This window comes from Leuciscus leuciscus, assembly GCF_965113295.1.
Source record: "Leuciscus leuciscus genome assembly, chromosome: 2".
NCBI classification, from domain to species: Eukaryota; Metazoa; Chordata; class Actinopteri; order Cypriniformes; family Leuciscidae; genus Leuciscus; species Leuciscus leuciscus.
Window position 1 is genome coordinate 56,112,821 of NC_138726.1, and position 25,171 is coordinate 56,137,991.

Sequence of the window (25,171 nt, forward strand, 5' to 3'; positions counted from 1 at the left end):
GCGCCATGACAGGAATGAAAGCGAGGCTGTGAGGGATACATTTACCGTTTTCAATGACATCCGCTGTTAAAAGCTAAAGCTCATAGATCACTTATAATTTTCCACAGCTCATATTGTCTGGGGTTTTTTGTCTACTGAAATTTCTTGGAAAGATATTTTTTTCAGTGTTTCATGAGCAGAACAATCCAAAAACACATTAAATAACAGTAAAACCCACTGAAGATGTCTATCCACAGCCTCACTTTCATTCCCATTAAAAATCAAATATGCTGCGGTGATTAAAGGTTTATTTACTGTTTATTTTTTATCTCCCGTCTATCTTTTTGTTGCACTTAATCTGATTATTGTACATTTAAAATCGTTCTAGATGCCCCCTTTTTTACACCTGAGCTCCTGCCCCTGAGAAACTCAAGTTTAAATCATTTAAATTTTTAAATATTTAAAACATATTTTTCAATATTTTGCCTTATGTTGTATTTTTTTTTATGCTTAAAATTCAATTATTTTATTGTTATATGCTGAAAGTTTATGAATTAGATTTATATATATATGTTTTTTGGTATGTTTTTTAACACACTGTTTGTGGCCAAGGACAGCACATATGTTAATGTTACATGTTTACACATCTTTGTGATGACCTTTCTGACACATTTACTGTGTTTAAATTCATTAACACTAGGGGTGGAACGGTACATGTATTCGTATTGAACCGAGACGGTACGGGCGTTACGGTTCGGTGCATGAATACACACGGAGAATACACGGTATAAAAATAAATAAAACTCGTGTGCAAATTAATTAATGTAATGCGGAACTACTGTTAGATACGCAGGTTCTTTAGGGACACCTAATCTGTAGCTCCGCCTTAGCTCTGAACAAGCGGGAAGGAAGTCGACCGGAAGTTGAAGCCGGCCGCGTGCCACCATCTTGTAGCAGACCATCACCTGCTGTTAGCATCCCATTGACTCCCATTCATTTTGGTGTCACTTTGACAGCGAATAACTTTACATCTGAGGCGTTTGAAGACTCCATTTGTCCATTATTTATTTCTAAAGAAACACGACAATGTATAAAATGCTCCATTACCTTGTAGCTTACGTTATGGCCCCATAAAAACAGTTTTTGTAAAAATAGGCTAACGATTGCGTCATAACCACGCGACTCTCTGTCGCACAGTAGAGAGATTACCGTATGGACAGGAGGAGAAGCTCACAGGCAATCGAGGGGACGTGGAGGCAAAATGACAAAATAATTAATCAGAATACCTAGCAAAAGTTTCTCCTGCTCCTAGCTCATGGACAGCTCCTACTCACACTCTCCGTCTCTGCAAGATTCGGAAGGGAATGATTCAGATTTCTCATGCCACAGCCACTAGAAGACAGACGGGTTGCTCACGTCACATCTACGTTGTCAAGCTCAGTTAGAGTCTGCGCGTCAGGAACGGAAGTCCTAAAAAAATCGCTGAAAATGGGCTTCACTTGCCTCAATTGAGTTCCAATGAGATGACTCTGTCCATTTCTTATACTGTCTATGGCTCTGAAGCTCCGTGGCTATAACTTATGGCGGGCTATAATCATAGACATCATATCTATGGCTATAATCATAGACAGGCTATAATGGACAGGCTGCGATGTCAAGTTTGCAATGCTGGAATATGGTGTGTGTGTGTGTGTGTGTGTGTGTGTGTGTGTGTGTGTGTGTGTGTGTGTGTGTGTGTGTGTGTGTGTGTGTGTGTTCAGAGAGTCGCGGGCACGATCGAACAGTGGAAACATAAAAACATACTCATTTTGTTCATTGGACATCATTCAAACTGCAAAGTGTTTACTTATATTTGTGTACACTCGTAATAAAACACAACATTGTGCTTTTGTCAAACTATAAACTCTTGTCAAACTGTAACCTACAACTGTCACCCAACACAGAGAGTAAGTTACACATTCTACATTGATTAAAAGAAAATCAAATTTGTTTTTAATGGTAGTATTATTTTATACAGAAATAAATTATTTATAATTCAGATGAGAATAAAGTTAGTGTTATAAAATTTTTAAGGAAAACAAATATATTGATCTGAAATATAGCAAATGAATTTTAAATTCATTCAGGTACAATTACCAAACATATCTTTTTCAAGGTCTTTTTGTCTTTTTATTAATTTAATTAATAAACTAATTATATAAAACTATTGGCAATGCACTACAAATAAACTGGTTCTATGCCTTTACTTTATTAATAAAACTTATTTAAAAAAATACAAGGCTTAAAACATTTATTTTCCTTTGGTGGAACAGCCTACAGACATGCACAATAAAAAAAAAAAATTGCCTTCTACATTTTTGTTTTGCTTTTCCCTCCATTGTACCGAACTCTGTCTGAACCGAGGTATGAACCGAACCGTGACTTCTGCGTACCGTTCCACCCCTAATTAACACTATAAAGGAGTTAATGAACAAAGCTCACGCATTAAAGTGTAAGAATTTAACACAGGTTGAGTCATTTAACACATCCTTTCTAAGAGTGTGTAAATAACATTAATATGAATATTAATTTAATGGTATCATAAGACAACTTGACTAGTCTTATTGAAAATGTATTTAACTTGTGGACAGTAAATATTGTAAATGTTGGACAAGCTGCAATTTGAACATGCTTGATTAATTCAAAGGTCATGCATACATGTGGACTAAATATAAATATTTTATTTAGTTTTAACAATACATTTATTTATTTATTTATAATGTAATCATCAACACAAGCAAACTCATTTTTTTTTGAGTTCATGACAGTGATCTTGATACTGCAATACTTTTTTTAACACTCACTCTTTTTTTAACAGTCACTCTCACATGTGAGATACAGAGACGAGACATTCAGTGGAGATACAGCTGGATTAAAGATGGTTCAGTCATCTCACACACTAAGAGAGTCCTCAACATCAACATCATATCTGTGTCTGATGGTGGTGAATACAGATGTGAAGCAACGAGATCAGACATCAGTGCTGGTGTTACAGTGAATGTATCAGGTGAGTGTTCATATTCAACTGTGTTGCTCATTTAAAATCCATATTTGTGGTTCAACACTTTTCTTATATTCTTCTGTATCAGCCACATCTGTTCTTAAGACAACTGAAGCAATTCACTTCACTCATTATTCTCTCAGAAAATAAAGTACATAATTGTACCTTTAGGGGTACAATGGCTTGTCACTGGGGCTGTACCCTCAAGGGTACAATATTGTACCTTAACCTTTAAAATAAACTGTACATATATGTACCTTTTAATGCTTTTTGACCCCCAAAAGGTACATATATGTACCTTGAGGTACAATAATAAGCCCTATGGGGTACGTTAGTGTAGATTGTACCTTGGAGGACAGAAATGGACTCCTGCTGTACCCCTATTTCTTATGCTTTTTCAATATTCCCTGTCATGCAGTGATGTTGCTGTTTTTGAATGTAAAAGGTCTGCAAAATTGTAAAGACCAAAGTGCAGATAAATAAAGTTATTGTCTCCTAAAGGAATAGATTCTGAACTGCAGAAACGAGTCATCAGTGTTTCCAGTCTCTCTTCCGTAACTTATCTACACAACAAAGTAACTAATTTGCATAACACCAGACTATGATCTTCATTTTCTGCCCGTGAACAAAGTCTGATTTGACACTCAAACACTTTAGGTCAGGGGTCAGGAACCTTTTTGACTAAAGAGACATTTTTATTCTACTTTGCTAGAACCGCATCATAGCTCATTACCATAAAGTTGACCTGACTTCAACTCTCCTCGACGCTCACACCGTCCAAGACGCGCCACCAGCTCTAAAAGACCCTAATCTGAATAAAATACAAAAACTTTTAAAGACAATTTCAATAAACATTTTATAGAAAAACACTTTTGTTTTACAGATATATCCTGGATTATTGTGATCAAACATTCTCTGTAATATGTAATGGTCTTGCAGTTAACCATTAGCTAGCAATAGCATAGCACACATGCATGAGCTAATGTATTTATCACTGCAACAACACAGTTACTGCCTTTAAAGCAATGCCACATATCATCAGTGTGTGTTGGTCTTCTCCTGACTGAAGCACAGGCTCTACTCTTCAGCACAACGGTGACCCACAAAACTCACACAACAGAAACACTTTAATCCCAACAGAACTTTAAACACTAACAGGGGCTCGTTCTTCGTACGTTGCTTATTACATCCGAGATCAAATGACACATCCAAGATGATATCATCGTGCTAATCATGATCTGGCTAACTCGGTTCTTCGAACACACTTGCCGGATAGGATTAGTATCGCTGGATTGAGTTATCTGAGATAATTGCGCGTTCATGCGCTGGTTTAAAAGGGGATATGTATCGATAGTAGAAACATTGATCAGCAACGCTGCTATTGGCTGTTCAGCGTGGCCAAAGAGCGTGCACAGTTTTTCTCCTCAGCAGAGCAAGAACTAATAGTCAAAGTTTATTCGGAATTTTAATGTTTTAATGCAAAACGCCAGGGAACACCTCAAAGTCTGCAAAAGCCAGGAGAGAGGGCTGGCAAAAAGTAGCAGACAATTTAAATCCGTTAGAAGTGGCCATGTTAGATGTTTTTATCACTTATTAGCCTATATTTTTGTATTTGAATAATTGCATAATTACTTTGTTCATTGAAATGTCAGAGTCACCACACTAGAACATGGAAACAAACAAAAGTGAAGTACAAAAATATTCTACATAGGCTAATGGTATAATTTTTAGTTATATTATAGTCTCTTTTATAAAAGACACTGTTAAATAAATGGTTGGCTGTTTATAAAAGCAACCAAGAAAAAGGCTGAGCAAAAAAAAGAAAAGATCTTAGTAGCCTACACTGTAAAATAATTTTTGCTGCATTAAATTAAGGCTGTATAGTAATTTCAACTGTTAAATCTTGAGTAATGATGAATTGCTTTGACTTGTGAAAGTGAAAACTAATAAACTTATATTAATGTAAAAATATTTTTCCAGAGTGTAGTTCATTGTAATGACATTGTGTTTTCCTCTTTTGTGCACTTTTACATAATACACCAACACTTGTATCTGTTCCCAAGAAAGTGGTAGAAATATGTGCAGTAAGTGGACATTTTTTATATAACTTTCCAAAGGAAAGAAAGTATAAGACTTTGTAATGTCCATTTGTTTCCATTGTACTGGACAGTGAATAAACCCTCTCAGATAACTGTCATATGGAGGAACTAGCCCTGCAAGTGCATAAATAACTTTACTTAATTTATACTTGTATGCTTTATGGCTGCAATATAAGTGTCAGGATTCCACATCTACAGAAAGGCCTACAGAAGAGTCTGCACAGACAGAGGAGACATACAGTAGGCCTACAGGTGGGCAGTGGATAGACAACTTAATTTTGTTGCATGAGGCATGTGTCTAATATCTCTTGTTGCAGGCACTTGACCACTGGCTTTTCTTTACAAAGAACAATTGAAATAAAACTCAAGGAACTAAGTATATTGGTCTTTTATTAAACTTTTCATTATATTATAATGAAACGTTTTTTTTTTGTTTGTTTTTTTGGGCAATGTTGTGTAATATGGCACATGCAGCAATGTCCCAGGCCCTGTCAGGTGTGCAAACCTCAGACTTATCAGACACTGAAATCTTCCCTTTAGTTAGCCAAAGTTCATTTCATTGTGTGCCCTTGTCCTGGCTAGAGCTGCATTGTAACTGGTTTGGGTCAGGGAATGGGGTCATGAAACACCTGTCTGCAGGAACATGTCATAATCACCTATGAAAAAATGCAGTTCTGTTAGGATCAGCATAAGTGTATGTAATACAGTGAGCTTGATATTTAATTGTGGAACTTTTCTTACCACTTTCAAATAATGTGCATAAATGTGAATCTCTGAAAATGCTTAAGTCATGCACAGATCCTGGCCATTTTGCTTTCACATTTGTGATATGGAAGATTTTAGTCAACTGCCTTTTTTTATTTTATATAATATTATTAATCTGGAATATTAAGACTCCCAATAGTAACTGTGCTGCACATTTACATTGTGAACCCCCTTTCTGTTCACATAATCCCCTTCATTGAGGCCTTGATGGCAGTCTATGGAAGCCTGTAGTCTATGGTACCAATCACGTTAGTGAAGCCTGAGTGACATACTGTAATCGGCATGGTCATGATTGCATGATCTTCATAAAAAATGATGGCAAAAAAAAAAAAAAAAAAAAAAAAAAAAACTGCTTTACAACATTGGGTCTTAAAAACCTAAAACTGTTTTTTAAACCTAAAAGCGCCAGGTAAACTCCGAATGACACGACAGACAGCACTTTCCATCAAGTTCTCCACATCTCCAATAGTGTAAAGGAAAGAGCCACTCGCAAATAATCTTAGGGCAATGCAAACAGTTTGTGCTGTAGTTAAAGCCCGACTCCGACAAGTCGAAAATAAATGTGCGTTTCCAACAAATTAATAATGTAAACGACAATCTCACGAGTCACGAGAAAAAATATAAATCTCAGAAAGTGCACTATCGCGCTGCGCTGGACTTCCCGTATCAGCTCCGCTTAATAAAGCTGCCATCTAATCCTGTTTACATGAAATAAGCCTGCTCCCGAGCAGGTTTAAGTTTACGGACCTGTTGCTATGACAGCAAGTCCAGGATGAGCGTCGAAGAACCAAACAATCCAAGATCATGCCAAATCGTCAACAATCAAATCCAGCTAACTGAGTTAGCGACGTACGAAGAACGAGCCCCAGATCTCTCAAGATCTCAGCGTCTTCACTTATTACAATCCAGTTTGATTATTTCTTTCAAACAAAAGTTCTTGTTGAATTTACAAAAGTTTAGTTGTTGATGTTTTATTGAAAAAAATAAAGATGTTACCGTTATGGTGATCAGTATTTGCTTTAGTTGGGCTCTTGACTTTTTTAACATACATTTTTTTTTCTGGCTGCTTCAACTTTGAGTTTCTAAAGCACATTTGTTATGGCAAAAATTGCAAGAGAAAATCTGAACAGATAATAGACAAACAAAGGCCAAACATGCATAAAAACATTTTTTATTTTTTTTTATTTACATATATCTCATGTAATCGCTCAATCAGTGTTTCAGTGGAGGAAAGACATTAGTAAATCAGCTTGTAGACAATATGCCACGTAGACATTTACCTCAGGCAAGTCCATCAGTGTCCACAGCTTGTTAGTCAGCATAGAAATGATCTCTTTCACTAAATATATGCACTATATTATACATTCATTTTATTATACTTAACCTGTTAGTGATGTCTTCATTATTTAATGTAGGCTATGCTTAAAATATCTGTCTTGAAAATGACAGCCACTGTAAATTATTATTTCAACAATGAATTGGAGTAATTAGATTTAGAAGTTAATACAAAAAATTGCCTTATGTGCAGCTTATATGTTTGAATACAATGTGTTATTTGAGTGTTGATTTATATATATCATAATATATATATATATATATATATATATATATATATATTATAATATAATAAAAGCAACTGAATTTAGGCTCTGCTGTCACCCTTTAATATTATAGTAATGTGCAAGTAAGGGCTCCTGATTGTTTACAGCATTAGCAGATATATATATATAATTTATCCTTAAGATACTTTTAATTATAACTGAATTCATTTAAAGACAGAGACACAATTTGTTCAGTGAACCACTATTTAAAAAAAAAAAAAAAAAAAAAAGTTTAGTTTTCTCCCCCTTAACCGAACCATGATGTCAAAACTGAGGTAAGTACCGAACCACCAGTTTTACCATTACACCCCTAATGATGTTATATCATCACCAGTTAATATTGATGTATTATGTCGTAGAATAAAATGTGAAAATGTCTTGACCTTATTTCAGCCATTTAACAACAAAACAAAAACAAAAAACATTAAAAAAAATGTTGACTTCGGGATGATGAAAGTTGTGCTAAAATGCAGCTCGCTTCAGTGTTTTGGGCTATAAGTGATGTCATACCTGCACCTCTATAGTGTCAGCTGTCCCTTTGCACCATCTGGTGGTGATTTTACAAATTATTATCACCATTGTTTTTGTAATTTTACATACATTTCTATGTTATTTAAGACAACAGAAAAATATTGTATGAATGATACAGTAATTTTTCTGTATAAAAAATGAGAATGAATGTAATTTGTGATTAATGGTATAACGGGCTCCAGTAAGAGCTGTGTGTGTAAACCTCACTCTCCTGATCTGAAGAGCTGCGCTAGCTACTGACAGTCGAGGCCGCGGTGTTAGCGCGCCGCCTCACTCGGCGGAGACTAAAAGTTACAATTGTTGTAAAAGTTACAAATGCTAGAAACCACATATAATAAAGACAAGTTTTGAAAATATGCAACCGTGTAAAAGTAGCTCAATTCCAAGGAAGAAAACGTGGATTTGGCAACTCTTCATGCAGCGGCGGCTCTGTGTGCTAGAAGAGACTATATCCTTGCACTGGGTGGGGATTCCTTCAGTTCGAATATTTAAAATCTTCATATTTGTTATTTAAATTTCTGCATATTTCAACAAAGAATGTATGATTATATGATTTTATGATACAATATTAGGAGAAGAAATTCGTTACAAAACATCAAACGCAGCAGAACTGCTTCGACGAGCAGAACTTTTGATTCTTTACTATTTTTTTCCACAAAATAGTTCTTTCAGATTCATGAGAAAACATTAAGAAACTTACAATTTGCCCCTCATTCAAGTCAACTGCTTGGTTCATGCAGAGTAACTGGAGTGTTAAAGGGATAGTTCACCCATGATTTACTTCATCTTACTCTTCTATTGACTTAAGCCATCCTAGGTGTATATGACATTCTTCCTTCAGGCGAATACAATCAGAGTTATATAAAAAAATGTCCTGGCTCTTAAGCTTTATAATGGCAGTGAATGGACACACAATCCATTTTTTGAAGTCCATAAAAGTGCATCATATCCATCATTAAAGAGCTCCACAGACTCTGACGGGTTAATAAAGGCCTTCTGAAGTGAAGCGATGCGTTCGTGTAAGAAAAATGTCCATATTTAATACTTTGTTGACTAAAATAACTAGTTTCTGGCAGACGGCCGTACACAAGTCGACTTGCGCCAGAAGAGTAACACTTGACGATGTATGACGTAGATGTAGGAGTAGCGTAAGCTTTGAGTTCAAGTTCAGTTGTTACTCTTCTGGTGTAAATCGATGCGTACGGCCGTCTGCCGGAAACTAGTTAATTTTGGCGATAAAGTTTTAAATAATTTGTGACCTTACATGCATGTAAACCTGTTGTTGGAGACTCCAAAACAAAATTAGCAACCTTAAAAATAGCATAATGGGGCACTTTAGTGTGAAACGGGACACATGCAATGATTCAAAGGTTTTCCTTCATGGTTTTCATGTGCAGATGTTAGTACAGTAGACTACAGGTTTATACCAATATTTTTTTTGTTTGTTTGTTTTTTGTCAAAAACACAAACTAGGTCTTTAATATCATGATGTTTTTCACATAGGGACATTTTGAGCTCATAACATACATCATAACACACATTTTCAATGTTTACTTCTGTTTCTCAGTGAAACCTGTAGTGACGGTGAAGCCAGATCAGCGTGTGTTCAGAGGAGAGAGAGTCACTCTCACATGTGCCATACAGAGAGGAGGAGACATTCAGTGGACATACAGCTGGTTTAGAGAAGGTTCAATCATTCCAGACATCACTGAGAGAGTCTACATCATATCTGTGTCTGATGGTGATAAATACAGCTGTGAAGCAACGAGATCAGACATCAATGCTGGTGTTACACTGACTGTATCAGGTGAGTCTTCATATTCACTTCTGTTTTAATCTGTTCAGTATTTGTGGTTCAACACTTTTCTTATATTCTTCTGAATCAGCCAAGAGGACTGAAGTAATTCACCTTTAGTCATTATTCTGTCAGATGCACAACGACATAAAGTGTATCTTTATAAGACAGATAATGTGTTATCAGTGATTTTGAGAGTGAAAACTGCATTTCATAACTGAAGTGACTTTATAGAGTTTATAACTCGCAGGACTCATATCAATATTGTAAAGTCACAATGAAACAGAAGTAGTGAAATAACTTTATGGCAGGGCCTTGTTTCTATGCTTGTGTTTCTATGCCATGATTCCACTCTCATCAATCTACGCCTTTGTTAATGTTTTGAAGAGGTTAGCGACCCCTAGTGGTGAAAAAATACAGATTGTAGCTTTAAGCATAGCTAACATTAAAGGGTTAGTTCACCCAAAAATGAAAATTCTGTCAGTAATTACTCACCCTCACGTTGTTCCAACCCCGTAAGACCTTCGTTCATCTTCGGAACACAAATTAAGATATTTTTGATGAAATCTGAGAGCTGTCTCACTCCTCCATAAGCTTCTAAGACACTACAACTTGCTGGCCCAGAAAATGCATTAAAGACATCGTTAATATAGTCCAAGTGACTACAGTGGCTCAATCTTAAGTTTATAAAGCGACGAGAATACTTTTTGTGCGAAAAAAAAAAAAAAACCACTTTATTCCACTATTCATTTCCTTCTCTCTGGGCCTCGAGTTAGTTCACGTAGTGTTTTAGCGCAGCGCGTCTGTGTTGTACGTCACATGTAGGCTCACTATTGGCCGACGCTGGTCATGTGTGTGACGTACAACACAGACGCGCTGCGCTAAAACACTACGTGAACTAACTCGAGGCCCAGAGAGAAGGAAATGAATAGTGGAATAAAGTGTCACATGCCTGTCCTGTCTCGTGTAGCACATGTGGTGTTTGTGTTCCTGTCACTGTTTTGACCCCACCCTCCTTGTTATCTCATTATCGGTTTCATTTGCCCCACCTGTTGTTCCTCATCACCTGCCTGATTTGTCCCTTTTATAAGTTCCTTTGTGTTTGCAGTCTGTGTCGGATCGTTGTCTTGTACACGTCTCCTGTTCCCCCGTGACCCTGTTTGGTATGTTCATTTTTGAAGTTGTGGTTGTTTTGTATTTAGTTATGTTTTCCCCCTCGTGGGTTTTGTTTTGTGTTTAGTGTTTCTTTTTGTAATAAATATCGTTTTTTCCCTTTGCATTTTGAGTCCTCACCTAGTTTCTTTAGATTTACGTGACATAACGATCCGACCATGTCGAGGACTCCGCAAGGGGTTTCACGTCACCCACCAGCCCCCTCTGTTGCGTGCCCCCAATACGAACGTATTATTCGTTTTCAGGCACTTAGTTCCCTCCGCCAGCAAGGGGCTGATTTGAGGAAATTCGCGGCCGAATTCCTTAGAGCGGCGGAGGGCCTACAACTGAACGAGGGGCCTCTTAAGGACCTTTTCTTTTATGCACTCGATGAGCCCATGGACTGGTTACTTAGGAGGGCGTATGAAAGAAGTACCTTTGAGGCAATGGTGGAGGGTCTCGCTCGCTTGCAGGAGCGAGAGGCCAGGAAGAGGGTCCCGAGTCCAGTGGTCCCGAGTCCAGTGGTCCCAGTTCCAGTGGCCCCAGTTCCAGTGGTCTCGAAACGGAGGAGGAGGAGGAAGAGGAAGACTCCCTCCGTGACTGTTCCGGTGGCCTCAGTTCCGCTGGCCTCGAGTCCGGTGGTCCCAGTTCCGGTGGTCCCAGTTCCGGTGGTCCCTGTTCCGGTGGTCCCTGTTCCAGTGATCCTGCTCGCACTGCCTGCACCACCTCAGCGATCCGTCACGCTGCCCAGCCCAGAGAATGCATCGCCGCTGCCCAGCCCGGAGAATGCATCGCCGCTGCCCAGCCCGGAGAATGCATCGCCGCTGCCCAGCCCGGAGAATGCATCGCCGCTGCCCAGCCCGGAGAATGCATCGCCGCTGCCCAGCCCAGAGAATGCATCGCCGCTGCCCAGCCCAGAGAATGCATCGCCGCTGCCCAGCCCAGAGAATGCATCGCCGCTGCCCAGCCCAGAGCTCCATCCGCCATTAATTCCGTCCAGACCTGAACCTGCACTTCACCATCGAAGACGGCGGAGGAGGAGGAAGACCTCCGGCCTCCCCAATGACCCGGAGGCCGTCCCCGAGCAGCCCGCCATCGTCCCAGAGGCCGTCCCCGAGCTGCTCGTCCTGCTGGTCCCGCCCACGCTGCTAGCCCTGCCGGCTCCGCCCACGCCTGCCGAGCCTGTGTCTTCGGACAAGATGGCCGCCGCCGAGCCTGTTCACGTCACGTCTGCCGAGCCTGTGTCTTCGGACAAGATGGCCGCCGCCGAGCCTGTTCACGTCACGCCTGCCGAGCCTGTGTCTTCGGACAAGAAGGCCGCCGCCGAGCCTGTTCACGTCACGTCTGCCGAGCCTGTGTCCCCTGACAAGATGGCCGCCGTCGAGCCTGTGTCTGTTCCTGAGTCGGTGGTGTCTGTTCCTGAGCCCTCAATGACCGCGACACTGGCCATTATGGCCACAGCCATGTGGTGTGTGTGGACTACGCACACACTTGGGCCGGTGGTGTCTGTTCCTGGTCCGCTGATATCTGTTCCTGAACCAGTGGTGTCTGAGCCGGTGGTGTCTCTTCCTGAGCCGGTGGTGTCTGTTCCTGAGCCGGTGGTGCCAGTTCCAGTGCCTCAGCCGGTGGTATCTGTTCCTGAACCGGTGGTGTCTGAGCCGGTGGTATCTGTTCCTGAGCCGGTGGTGTCTGTTCCTGAGCCGGTGGTGCCAGTTCCAGTTCCAGTGCCTGAGCCGGTGGTGCCAGTTCCAGTGCCTCAGCCGGTGGTATCTGTTCCTGAACCGGTGGTGTCTGAGCCGGTGGTATCTGTTCCTGAGCCGGTGGTATCTATTCCTGAGCCGGTGGTGTCTGTTCCTGAGCCGGTGGTGCCAGTTCCAGTGCCAGTCCCGGTGGTGCCAGTTCCAGTGCCAGTCCCGGTGGTGCCAGTTCCAGTGCCTGAGCCGTTGGTGCCAGTTCCAGTGCCTGAGCCGCTGGTGTTTGTTCCAGTTCCTGCGCCCTGGCCGCCGGAGGGGTCGTCTCCGCCCTGGCCGCCCGAGGGGTCGTCTCCGCCCTGGCCGCCCGAGGGGTCGTCTCCGCCCTGGCCGCCCGAGGGAAGGTCTCCGCCCTGGCCGCCCGAGGGAAGGTCTCCGCCCTGGCCGCCCGAGGGAAGGTCTCCGCCCTGGCCGCCCGAGGGAAGGTCTCCGCCCTGGCCGCCCGAGGGAGAGTCTCCGTCCTGGCCGCCCGAGGGAGAGTCTCCGCCCTGGCCGCCCGAGGGAGAGTCTCCGCCCGAGGGAGAGTCTCCGCCCTGGCCGCCCGAGGGAGAGTCTGCTCCGCCCTGGCCGCCCGATGGACTCTCTGCTCCGCCCTGGCCTCCCGAACTGTCCATTTTCCCTGCCCCACCCTGGTCTGTCTTTCCTGTTCCCCCTGTCCCGCCCTGGTCTGTCTTTCCTGTTCCCCCTGTCCCGCCCTGGTCTGTCCCTCCCGTCCCGCCCTGGTCTGTCCCTCCCTGGTCTGTCCCTCCCGTCCCAAGTGGAGCGTCTGGTAGCCGCTCCTTAAGGAGGGGGTAATGTCACATGCCTGTCCTGTCTCGTGTAGCACATGTGGTGTTTGTGTTCCTGTCACTGTTTTGACCCCACCCTCCTTGTTATCTCATTATCGGTTTCATTTGCCCCACCTGTTGTTCCTCATCACCTGCCTGATTTGTCCCTTTTATAAGTTCCTTTGTGTTTGCAGTCTGTGTCGGATCGTTGTCTTGTACACGTCTCCTGTTCCCCCGTGACCCTGTTTGGTATGTTCATTTTTGAAGTTGTGGTTGTTTTGTATTTAGTTATGTTTTCCCCCTCGTGGGTTTTGTTTTGTGTTTAGTGTTTCTTTTTGTAATAAATATCGTTTTTTCCCTTTGCATTTTGAGTCCTCACCTAGTTTCTTTAGATTTACGTGACATAAAGTCATCATTTTTTAAATTTATTTTTTGCGCACAAAAAGTATTCTCGTCGCTTTATAAACTTAAGATTGAGCCACTGTAGTCACTTGGACTATATTAATGATGTCTTTAATGCATTTTCTGGGCCAGCAAGTTATAGTGTCTTAGAAGCCTATGGAGGAGTGAGACAGCTCTCAGATTTCATCAAAAATATCTTAATTGTGTTTGCTAAGGGTCGGGTCGGGACTCCAACATTAACTCACTGACAACATTGTACATTGTAAAAAATTATCGTAATTTTAACAGTAAAAGACTGTAAAAATGCTACAGTGAAAAACTGTTAATTGGTTAACAGAAAGTTTACTTACTATATACGGTAAATAACTGTGATACATCTAATGGTACATTTAATGTCATTTTACTGTAAAATACCGTTACATTTACAGTTTTTGGAAGTAAAAATGAACAAGTCACTGTATAATTTACAGTGAAAAAACGTAAATTGACATTCCCACAATTCCCTGCGTGACACTTCACATTTGATGTATTTTTGTTGAAATAACTATGTTTTGTCATAGTTTTCTTATTTTTTTTTAATAATCAGTTATGTACATTAGGGTTTTATATTACATTTAATGTTATTAAATTAATGTTTATTGTATTTTTAAAATTTCATGTGTGTTACCATGATGGTGTTTAATGTTTGTGTGAATCACACTGTGCACCTTCTAAATATATTAGAAATAGCTCTCGTGTTGAAGAATTACTTGTGATGAGCTTTGATTAATCATGTGACTCTCATTACTACTGTGATTGTTGGTTGTCAGTGTATTACTATGGTACAAAACAGATGATAATACTTCAATAGGTCGGTGAATGACCATTATATCAGGGAGACTGTGTGTATGTGTGAGAGACGGAGGGAGAGCAGGGGAAGGAAATGCAGCTGAATGAATACACTGCGTGTTTTAAATAGTGTGATTTAAAGAAACGCAATATGTGGCGGCCGGTGTTGATTCTGTGGCGCACCGCCAATAATTAGTCTATGTGTGGGAAACACTGGATTATTCAGGGTTTATTCTGACTCTGATGAACGCAGGGGCTTTAATGCACTTTGTCACTGTTGCTGCAATAAAACTTAATTCAGATCAGATCATTCAGATCTTCAAAGTCCTCATATTTTTTCTTACAACAGTTTTGTAAAACATTTACAAAATGTAATTATTTTACATTGCCCTGAAAGAGATGTTTGAGCCAGTTTGTGTTTCTGTCTTTCTTCTCAGATTCCCCCACATCTACAGTGACTGTGACACCAGACAGTCCTGTATTCACTGGAGAAACAGTCAATCTGAAGTGTGTGATAAACTCTTACAGTGACTGGAGATATGAGTGGTATAAAGACAGAGTAATATTACAGACGTCTGAGCGTTACACTGTAAACAGAGACACTCTCACTATCAGAGGAGCTACTGAGTCTGATCAGGGTCAGTACTGGTGTAAAGGACAGAGAGATAGAAGACCAAACTCATCAACATCAAGCTCTCTTTCTCTCTCTGTGAAGGGTGAGTTGAACATCATTGCCCTCATAAACTTATTCTATGATCACATATACAATCAAGAGACTGTTCAGATTGAACTACTATCTAACTTAATACAGCTTTGTGTCAGGGTTCTGCCCTGCCAGCCTTGTCTTTGTTTCAGCACATGGCTCTGTCTTTGTTTGTGTTTGCCATGTGCTCCTCTTGTCCCGCCTCCTTGTTTAGTCCTCATCCAGTAGTTTTTACTAATTGTGCTCACCTGATCCTCATGTGCTCTGGTCCCTTTTGTGCCTCTTTCCCTCATGTCTTTGCTGGTTTGATTTATGTGCTGTCTGCATTCATTGTGTGCATGCATTGTCGCTTCTTGTCAGTAAGTGCTAGATTTAGTTTATCTGTCAGTTCTAGCTTTGTGTTTGTTTTGTTTTTTTATCCAGTTTTTTTTTTTTCTTTGTTCCTGATTTTAAGTCTAGTAGGGATGGGCAAATGAAGCCTCATGAAGCACTGAGGCTTTCCCTTGATTGTTTCAGGAAAAGTTTCGAAGCATCAAGAGTGTCAAAAACAGCGCCATCTTGTGGCAGGTCAAGTTTATAGCAGCCATAAACCCGAGTGTGCAGCGCTGTTGTTTTATCTGTTAATCACAAATGAAAGCCTGACAACGCTAAATGTTCAGTTTTCTGATAATTTAATTCACATATTAAAGTGTGGCAATAAATTCAACTGGTGTGCACATCCCAAACACCCAGATTGGGCTCAGGTGCAGGACAACAAAGTTACATAAACAAAAAAAAGCAGCGTGAAGTTCACACACTGACAAAAGCTGCTCCAAATGAATTTATTAATAGCACAACGTTTCGACCATCAGGTCTTCATCAGGCACAATACCAATGTAGAGTAAAGTCAACTTTAGATAGAAACAGGTAATCACCTTAATTGGGCCCACACACAAAAACATGTGACAAATAATACAAGTCATGTGACAATAATAATAATAATAGCCTAATAATAAATACAAATAAAAAACTAATAGCAATATCAAAAATATAACAAGATCTATATTGCTGGGGAAAAAAGGATATAGGATATAGGCTAAATATACAAACAGCTTAACTAATAATCAACAACAGATGAAGAAATGGCTCAATCACTATAAAAAAAGCTTAATGTCAAAATCCTCATTCAACCCTGACAAAGTATTTAAGGTAGCCTATACATCCAAAAACATTCCCTCTGTAATAATTTCTTCTCATAATATCCTTCTCTAGAGGTTTTTTATTTATTTTATTTTTTAACCTTCTCTATAACGACATATTGTAAAACACTGATATTATGACGTACTTGTCTAAAATGAGACGCTATAGGATTACTTCCTCTTGCTGGCTCCATTATGGCAGAAGAAGATTTTCCTTCTTTGAGTGTGACATTTGAATTCAGTGAAGCAGATTATTCTGAGATTCTGCTAAAAGACTCTTTTTTTTTATGAAAATGATACTTCGAGCGGGATAGATGTCGAATCACTTATGGATAAACTTCAGCATCATCTTCAATGGGAAATCAAGCAATATTATCATGCAGTTACCCTGAGCGATTATCTCCACCAGAAAATTATACCAAGAGGTCTACGTCTGCCAAAAGTCTGGAGAACTCGGACTTCTGTACCCGCTGGTGTGAGATATTGAACAAATGCTCATTTGACTTGATGGCATTGGTGACCCTCAGGTGCTCTTCGGTCATTTCTGACTGGACATTTTTCTGTTTTGAATTTAAAAAAATTAAATCACAGCTTCATCGGAATGTTACGAAACTTGGTGACTTTTATGGCATTAGGGTATGTGAACACACAAAATAATAAATAAGGCATGATTCAAGCAGGCTAAGTGGTCGTAAAAAAATTTGTCACACTTTTGCTCTTCGGTCAAAAATGACCGACCATAGGAACTGAATGGGAAATTGACAAAAACACAAAAATTCTCTACAAATCGGCCATGATGCAGAAAAAAAGTGCTCCGCAATGAAGGGGTGAAACTCTAAAATATCAATAGTGAAAAATATAACATAATTAATAATTATATATATATATATATATATATATATATATATATATATATACAGGGTTGGGGAGTAACGGAATACATGTAACGGCGTTATGTAATCAGGATACAAAAATCCAGTAACTGTAATCCGTTACAGTTACGTCAAAAAACGTAGTAATCAGATTATAGTTACATTTTGAAAAAAGGGGGAATACTTTCAGGATTACAATGGTTTCATTTAAAACTAAATAAATAAGTATTTTGGCATAATAACACTATATTAAGCGCTGCTTGATTATACAGTAGTTCCTGGTTCTCTTACGAGAGGTCTCTCGTACTTGCGTAAGAATATCTTACGCTAGGGGAAAACCTCTTTTCCTCGAGATATTGAAGCCAAAAATTATCCTTAATTTTGCAATAATGTAAAACGCATTGCAGCAGCATGCAGACATGGGCGAGACAGCTCGCACGCCCATTGGCTGCTCTGCGGCAACTGCACCAGCCTATCGATAGAGGCTCCTCATGACGTCAGAACCAATGAGGGCGCTTCGCGCCCAATACGTCATGTCCCGCTGAAATCGGGTGGGGCCAGGGCTATAAATACGGCCCAGAGAGGCTGGTTTGGTCAGTTTTTTTCATCGCTGAAGCGAATCAGAACATGACGCATGCACGGCAAGATACGCAAGTACTCGTTCCCTCTTCTAGAGAGAACCGAGGTTGACAATCTCAGCATTTTTCTTCTTTAGATTTTTTTTATATATTTATAATGTGCTGATCACTATAATGATGAGATGGTGAACTTTTAGAGTTTAAAAAGGACACAAAAGCACCATAAATGTGTCATAAAATAAGTCCAATTTCTCTATATGACAGAAATCCTGACTAAGAGAGTATTTTAGTCTCCATCATCCTGTCCAGAGACACAATTTAGAAATAAAACACACAGCCTCTGTTTACTGACAGTTTACAGTCATCTCTGATCACTGATGTTCTGCAGAAGAAAAATAAAAGACTGTCACTGTCAAAACTCTGAACATTGTGACCAGAAACAGAGACAGAAAGTTCAGACTGTCCAGTTATTTCACAGCAGAAATACAGGATCATTTTACTGAGTTTTACAGAGGAAAATAAACAAAAAAACACAACAGAAATCACTCAAAACACAAAGTAACAGGTTTAATAATCACTGCATTTACTAGCAGAAATAAAGTGAGTTTATAGAGAATCTATAAGTTCTAAAAGTTCTCAGCAGAATTTGAATGAAACTATTTAGTTGACATAAAATATTGACATATTTGTGTTTCTTCTCAGATTCCCCCACATCTACAGTGACTGTGACACCAGACAGTCGTGTATTCACTGGAGAAACAGTCAATCTGATGTGTGTGATAGAGACTCACCGTGACTGGATCAGGAGAACTGACCAGACACGTAGTCCAGGTTACTGGTCACAACCCTGGAGATATGAGTGGTATAAAGACAGTGTAATATTACAGACGTCTGAGCGTTACACTGTAAACACAGACACTCTCACTATCAGAGGAGCTACTGAGTCTGATCAGGGTCAGTACTGGTGTAAAGGACAGAGAGATGGAATAAGACCAAACTCATCAACATCAAGCTCTGCTGTTTCTCTCTCTGTGAAGGGTGAGTTCAACATCATTGTTCTCCTAAAAACGTTCACTACAATCTTTCCACTGATGTCTGTGAGAAAGAGATGCGCTCGACAAGCTTGTGTGTCTCGTAACAGCAATATAGGAGTTATATATTTTGTTTAATATTCCAGTGATTAGACATTTACTTCAGACGACTTTCTGTTGTATCTTTTTTTCTTTCTTTTTTTAACCAGCTTTTGTATCTCCATTATTCTCTCTGTTGTCAGTTTCTCTGTCTGGACACAAACACTCTACACACTCTACACACTCTACACACTGTACACACTGTACACACTCTACACACTGTACACACTCTACACACTCTACACACACTACACACTGTACACACTGTACACGCTCTACACACTCTACACACTGTACACACTCTACACACTCTACACACTGTACACACTCTACACACTGTACACACTGTACACACTGTACACGCTCTACACACTGTACACACTGTACACACTGTACACACTCTACACACTCTACACACTCTACACACTGTACACACTGTACACACTCTACACACTGTACACACTCTACACACTCTACACACTCTACACACTCTACACACTCTACACACTGTACACACTCTACACACTGTACACACTCTACACACTGTACACACTCTACACACTGTACACACTGTACACACTCTACACACTCTACACACTCTACACACTCTACACACTGTACACACTCTACACACTGTACACACTCTACACACTCTACACACTCTACACACTCTACACACACTGCATTAGTATCGGTTGTTGGTATCGGAGCATTTTTATGAGTATGAATATGAGAGCGCAGTATCGGGCCGATACCAATACTGGTGTTTAATATAGAGCTTTCTCACTGGTGGTTATGGGCTCCAGAAAGGCCGCTGTGAGTAAGTTCAGTCACTCAGAGCTCATGGTGAACAACACAAACACATTCTCAATCTCAACAGATCATCAAATCCTGGAGTCACCGGCTGTGTCTCATTTCGAAGGCTGAATCCTCCGGAGGTCACATTTATCTGCCGCAAACATCATGAGGCTCTTCATCTCAGTAAACTGACCATTACATTCCCAGGAGGAAACTACAACAATTTACACTTCACTAGCAATAACGCTCAGTTTTATAATGGTGACTGTCCTGAAATAAGACGTTCTTTATGACGTATGCGGCCGATAAATGTGACGTCTAAGAAGCAGAGAGTCGTTCTTCTCCTTTCAATATGCAATTTACATTCTTAGTGCAGATTGTGCAATCATTATTATTTTAAACTTATTTTTTAATTTTTAAACTTTAATATTTTTTTTATTACTGATTAAACTATTGAGAGGAATATTACTGTGAACAATGATGATATTGTTTTTGATGTTTTCAATAAATTAACTGAACTAAAAACAGTCTGTCCTAAAATGGCTGAACAAGGTTATATATATATATATATATATATATATATACACTGCTCAAAAAAATTTAAGGAACACTTTGAAAACACATCAGATCTCAATGGGGAAAAATGTCATGCTGGATATCTATACTAATATGGACTGGGTAATGTGTTATGAACGAAAGGATGCCACATCGTTTGATGGAAATGAAAATGATCAACCTACAGAGGATTGAATTCAAAGACACCCCGGAAATCTAAGTGAAAAAATGATGTAGCAGGCTTGTCAATTTTGCTGAAATTTCATTGCAGCAACTCAAAATGGTACTCAGTAGTTTGTATGGCCCCCACGTGCTTGTATGCATGCCTGACAATGTCGGGGCATACTCCTAATGAGACGACGGATGGTGTCCTGGGGTATTTCCTCCCAGATCTGGACCAGCGCATCACTGAGCTCCTGGACAGTCTGAGGTGCAACCAGGTGATGTCAGATGGACCGAAACACAATGTCCCAGAGGTGTTCTATTGGATGTAGGTCAGGTGAGCGTGGTGGCCCTTCAATGGTATCATTCCTTCATCCTCCAGGAACTGCCTGCATGCTCTCGCCACATGAGGCCGGGCATTGTTGTGCACCAGGAGGAACCCAGGTCCCACTGCACCAGCATAGGGTCTGACAATGGATCCAAGGATTTCATCCCGATACCTAATGGCAGTCAGGGTGCCATTGTCTAGCCTGCAGAGGTCTATGCATCCCTCCATGGATATGCCTCCCCAGACCATCACTGACCCACCACCAAACCGGTCATGCTGAACGATGTTACAGGCAGCATAACATTCTCCACGGCTTCTCCAGACCCTTTCCTGTCTGTCACGTGCTCAGGGTGAACCTGCTCTCATTTGTGAAAACCACAGGGCACCAGTGGCGGACCTGCCAATTCTGGTGTTCAATGGGAAATGCCAATCGAGCTCTCTGGTGCTGGGCAGTGAGCACGGGGCCCACTAGAGGACGTCGGGCCCTCAGGCCACCCTCATGAAGTCTGTTTCTGATTGTTTGGTCAGAGACATTCACACCAGTGGCCTGCTGGAGGTCATTTTGTAGGGCTCTGGCAGTGCTCATCATGTTCCTCCTCGCACAAAGGAGCAGATACCGGTCCTGCTGATGGGTTAAGGACCTTCTACGGCCCTGTCCAGCTCTCCTAGAGTAGCTGTCTGTCTTCCTGGAATCTCCTCCATGCTCTTGAGACTGTGCTGGGAGACACAGCAAACCTTCTGGCAATGGCACGTATTGATGAGCCATCCTGAAGGAGCTGGACTGCCTGCGCAACCTCTGTAGGGTCCAGGTATCGCCTCATGCTACCAGTAGTGACACTGACCCTAGCCAAATGCAAAACTGGTGAAAAACTGTCCGAAAAGATGAGTAGGGAAAAAAAATTCAGTGGCCTCCACCTGTAAAACCATTCCTGTTTTGGGGGTTGTCTCACTGTTGCCCATCTAGTGGACCTGCTGTTAATGTCATTGGCACTAAAGCAGCTGAAACTGATTACCAACCCCCTCTGTTACTTAACTGACCAGATCAATATCCCAGGAGTTTAACTGACTTGATGATATTCTCTGATTAAAAAGTGTTCCCTTTATTTTTTTGAGCAGTGTATGTATATATATATATATATATATATATATATATATATATATATATATATATATATATATATATATATATATATATGTTTAACCTTTTTGTTTCAACATTTGTTGTGTGGTGATATTTATCATATTTTTTTGCTATAAAAAGTTTAGATTATAAGCTTATTTATCAGTAAACTTACCCGGTCTGTCACATTACCTGTTGATACTCTGAACTATAACTAATATTCCCTGAACTTACCAGAGACTTTAACATTATTCTTTGAAAGCTCTGGATTTTTTTTTTCCTCAAAATCTATATTTTTGTTATTCTGTTTGGTGTCACTAGTGGGAGCGGAACAGACAAACACCCCTTCAAATCTAAATAAATGATATAGTTTGCTGTAATTTGAATATGACCATTAACACTATGGGCCCTATTTAACAATCTAAGCACATGGTCTAAAGCACACGGCAAGTGCACTTAGTGCAAGTCTGAATCCATTTTTTGCTAGTTTAACACCCAGCGCATGGTCTAAAAGTGTCGTCGCTATTCTCTTAATGAATAATGTGTGTGTTTTGGGCTTTAAGTGCAATAAACCAATCAGAGTCTCATCTCCCATTCCCTTTAAAGGTCCCATATACACCTTTCAGGAGTTTTATTTTAGGTTTTGATGTCCTTAAAGGGACAATGTGTAGGAATTTCTCCCATCTAGCAGTGAAATTGTATTTTGCATTCAAACGAATAGTGCTCTACAGCGCCTCACTTTTTCAAATGCGTGTTGCTTCTACGGTTGCCGTTATGCACCAAAAAGCTATGACAGAATGTCTTCTAATAGCACTTCATCAAGTTTTCCTTCGGGTGAACAGGTTTGTTGTTTCAAACAAACTGCAACTTGACACAACGAACAAACGGATGTTTGATAGAATTGAAAGTTTCCAAAGGCAGAGAAAGCAATGAAAAAAAGCTTGTAATTTAGACCGTAACATTGACTTACCTGTTGAGAAGAAAGCAGGCAAGTTCAGCATCTCTTTTGAAAGCTTTCTCCTGCATCAACTATTTCCACCTGGAAAAAGCTATCCCGACATTAAACCTTGTTTTTTGCAAGCTCCGGTCCTGTGACTCCACATATGTATGGTCCTCCATTATAAATAACCGTGAAGTGCAGCCTTTTAAACTTGCCGGGGCAGTGACATGCGTCTCTCAAATCTTTGTGTATGTTTCAGCTGCTTTCAGTCACGTGACGCTGGCTCTGAACGAAAACGCGTTGTGGAAACGCATTGGCGTAGTACTTTTTGTCCCTCTCTGCTATTATAGTTTTTCAAGATGGTGAAACGACATGGAAACCTCCGGGGACCTACCCGTCCTATGTATATAAATATAATAAATTCTTAGTTTACGAGGATAAGTCAGATCATTGGCAGAGGTATTTGTACACCATTGAGGACATATTTATTAATACAAATATTGATTTTAAATAATAAAATACTTAAAAAACTACACATTGTCCCTTTAAAATTATATATTTGCTGTATAAGTACCAAAACCATCTCAATATATTTTTACAGCTCCTTTCTCAGGAGCTCTGCCAAGAACAGGTCGATTTTGGCCTATCTACGTAATATTCATTAGCCTCTCTTCTGATTGGCCTGTTGTTTTCTGAGTGACGCACGGCCAGGCCAACCACAGGTAACTAGGGTCATGTTTGCTGTTGCCTGCTGTGGCTTGGTGATGCTCACAAGTAAGGTAAATAAAACCCCTGTAATGATGGTGATAAATGATGACACTGTTCATTTAACATAAAAGCAAGCATAGGCTACTGCATGCATGGTTTGGCATGACAGAAATAGCGGAAAGTGCGCTCCCTTAATAATTCCTAAAAAGTTGATATCTGAGTTCATCACGACCTCCCAGCAGCCGTATCACCCTGTAGCCCAAGGCTGGTTGTCCACTGAAGCTCAGCAGGGTTGAGTCTGGTCAGTCTCTGGATGGGAGACTCCTGGGTAAACCAGGCTTCTGCTGGAGAAGTGTTAGTGAGGCCAGTAGGGGGCGCTGCTCATCCTGGGGTCTATATGGGTCCCTGATGGCCCAGTGTAGTGATGGGGACACTATACTGTCAAAGAGCACCGTCCTTCAAATGAGACGTTAAACTGAAGTCCTGGCTCTCTTTGGTCAATAAAAATCCCAGGATGTCCTTTGAAAAAGAGTAGGGGTCTAACCCCGGTGTCCTGGCCAAATTTGCCCATTGGCCTCTGTCCATCATGGCCTCCTAATCATCCCCATATACACTGATTGGCTTCATCACTCTGTCTCCTCTCCACCAGTGTGTGTGTGTGTGTGTGTGTGTGTGTGTGTGTGTGTGTGTGTGTGTGTGTGTGTGTGTGTGTGTGTGTGTGTGTGTGTGTGTGTGTGTGTGTGTGTGTGTGTGTGTGTGTGTGTGTGTGTGCGCGTGCGTGTGCGCGTGTGTGTGTGTGTGTGTGTGGTGGGCGTTCTGGCGCAATATGGCTGCCGTCACATCATCCAGGATGCTGCACATTGGTGGTGGTTGAGGAGATTTCCCTCCTTCCATATGTAAAGCGTTTTGAGTACCTAGAAAAGCGCTATATAAATGTAATAAATTATTATTATTATTATTATTATGAGGCGTAATTTGCGGGTGGGACATGTCCCCACCACTTTTTGCCAGGGTCGACATTGTCCCCACCACTTTTGAAACATCTCGCAACCCAGAACCTGTGACACGCTTAGCAAAAGTTCCACCTCTGGGCCATTAAAGTACACACGTAAAATAGTCGGATCTATGTATTTATTCACGTGAAACTTCTAGGCACTGACAACATATTAGATCTCATTAAACGACAAATTAAACCAAATGTACTATTTAAATGGATTGTTGGACATCGTAATGTTACTGTACACATATATTGTACATATGTCTGATTTAGCATTGTATTACACTTTACTATCCTTAGACCATGGGAGAGGAGTCGTGAATAACTGGGAAACAACAGAACTCAATCTGTAGCTCACATGACAATGCTAATATGGCAGCGGATCCCATAGC

The 25,171-nt window shown here is 40.6% G+C and overlaps 2 protein-coding genes across 2 annotated transcripts in view; both read left to right on the forward strand.

Annotated features, from left to right (window-relative positions):
- LOC309493192 (obscurin-like) overlaps positions 1–25,171 on the forward strand; it is a 404,602-nt gene that overhangs the window by 95,962 nt on the left and 283,469 nt on the right. The window contains exons 9-12 of the mRNA XM_082162312.1: positions 2,837–3,025; positions 9,583–9,822; positions 15,148–15,426; positions 18,744–19,079. Of these exons, the coding sequence (XP_082018438.1) occupies positions 2,837–3,025; positions 9,583–9,822; positions 15,148–15,426; positions 18,744–19,079 (1,044 nt within the window). The remainder of the gene's footprint in view (positions 1–2,836; positions 3,026–9,582; positions 9,823–15,147; positions 15,427–18,743; positions 19,080–25,171) is intronic.
- LOC309492930 (uncharacterized protein) lies at positions 12,426–13,720 on the forward strand (the record flags this gene model as incomplete). The annotated part of the gene is made up of 3 exons (XM_082161969.1): positions 12,426–12,626; positions 12,663–13,345; positions 13,675–13,720. The coding sequence occupies 3 exons, from the start codon at positions 12,426–12,428 to the stop codon at positions 13,718–13,720; spliced, it is 930 nt and encodes a 309-aa protein (XP_082018095.1).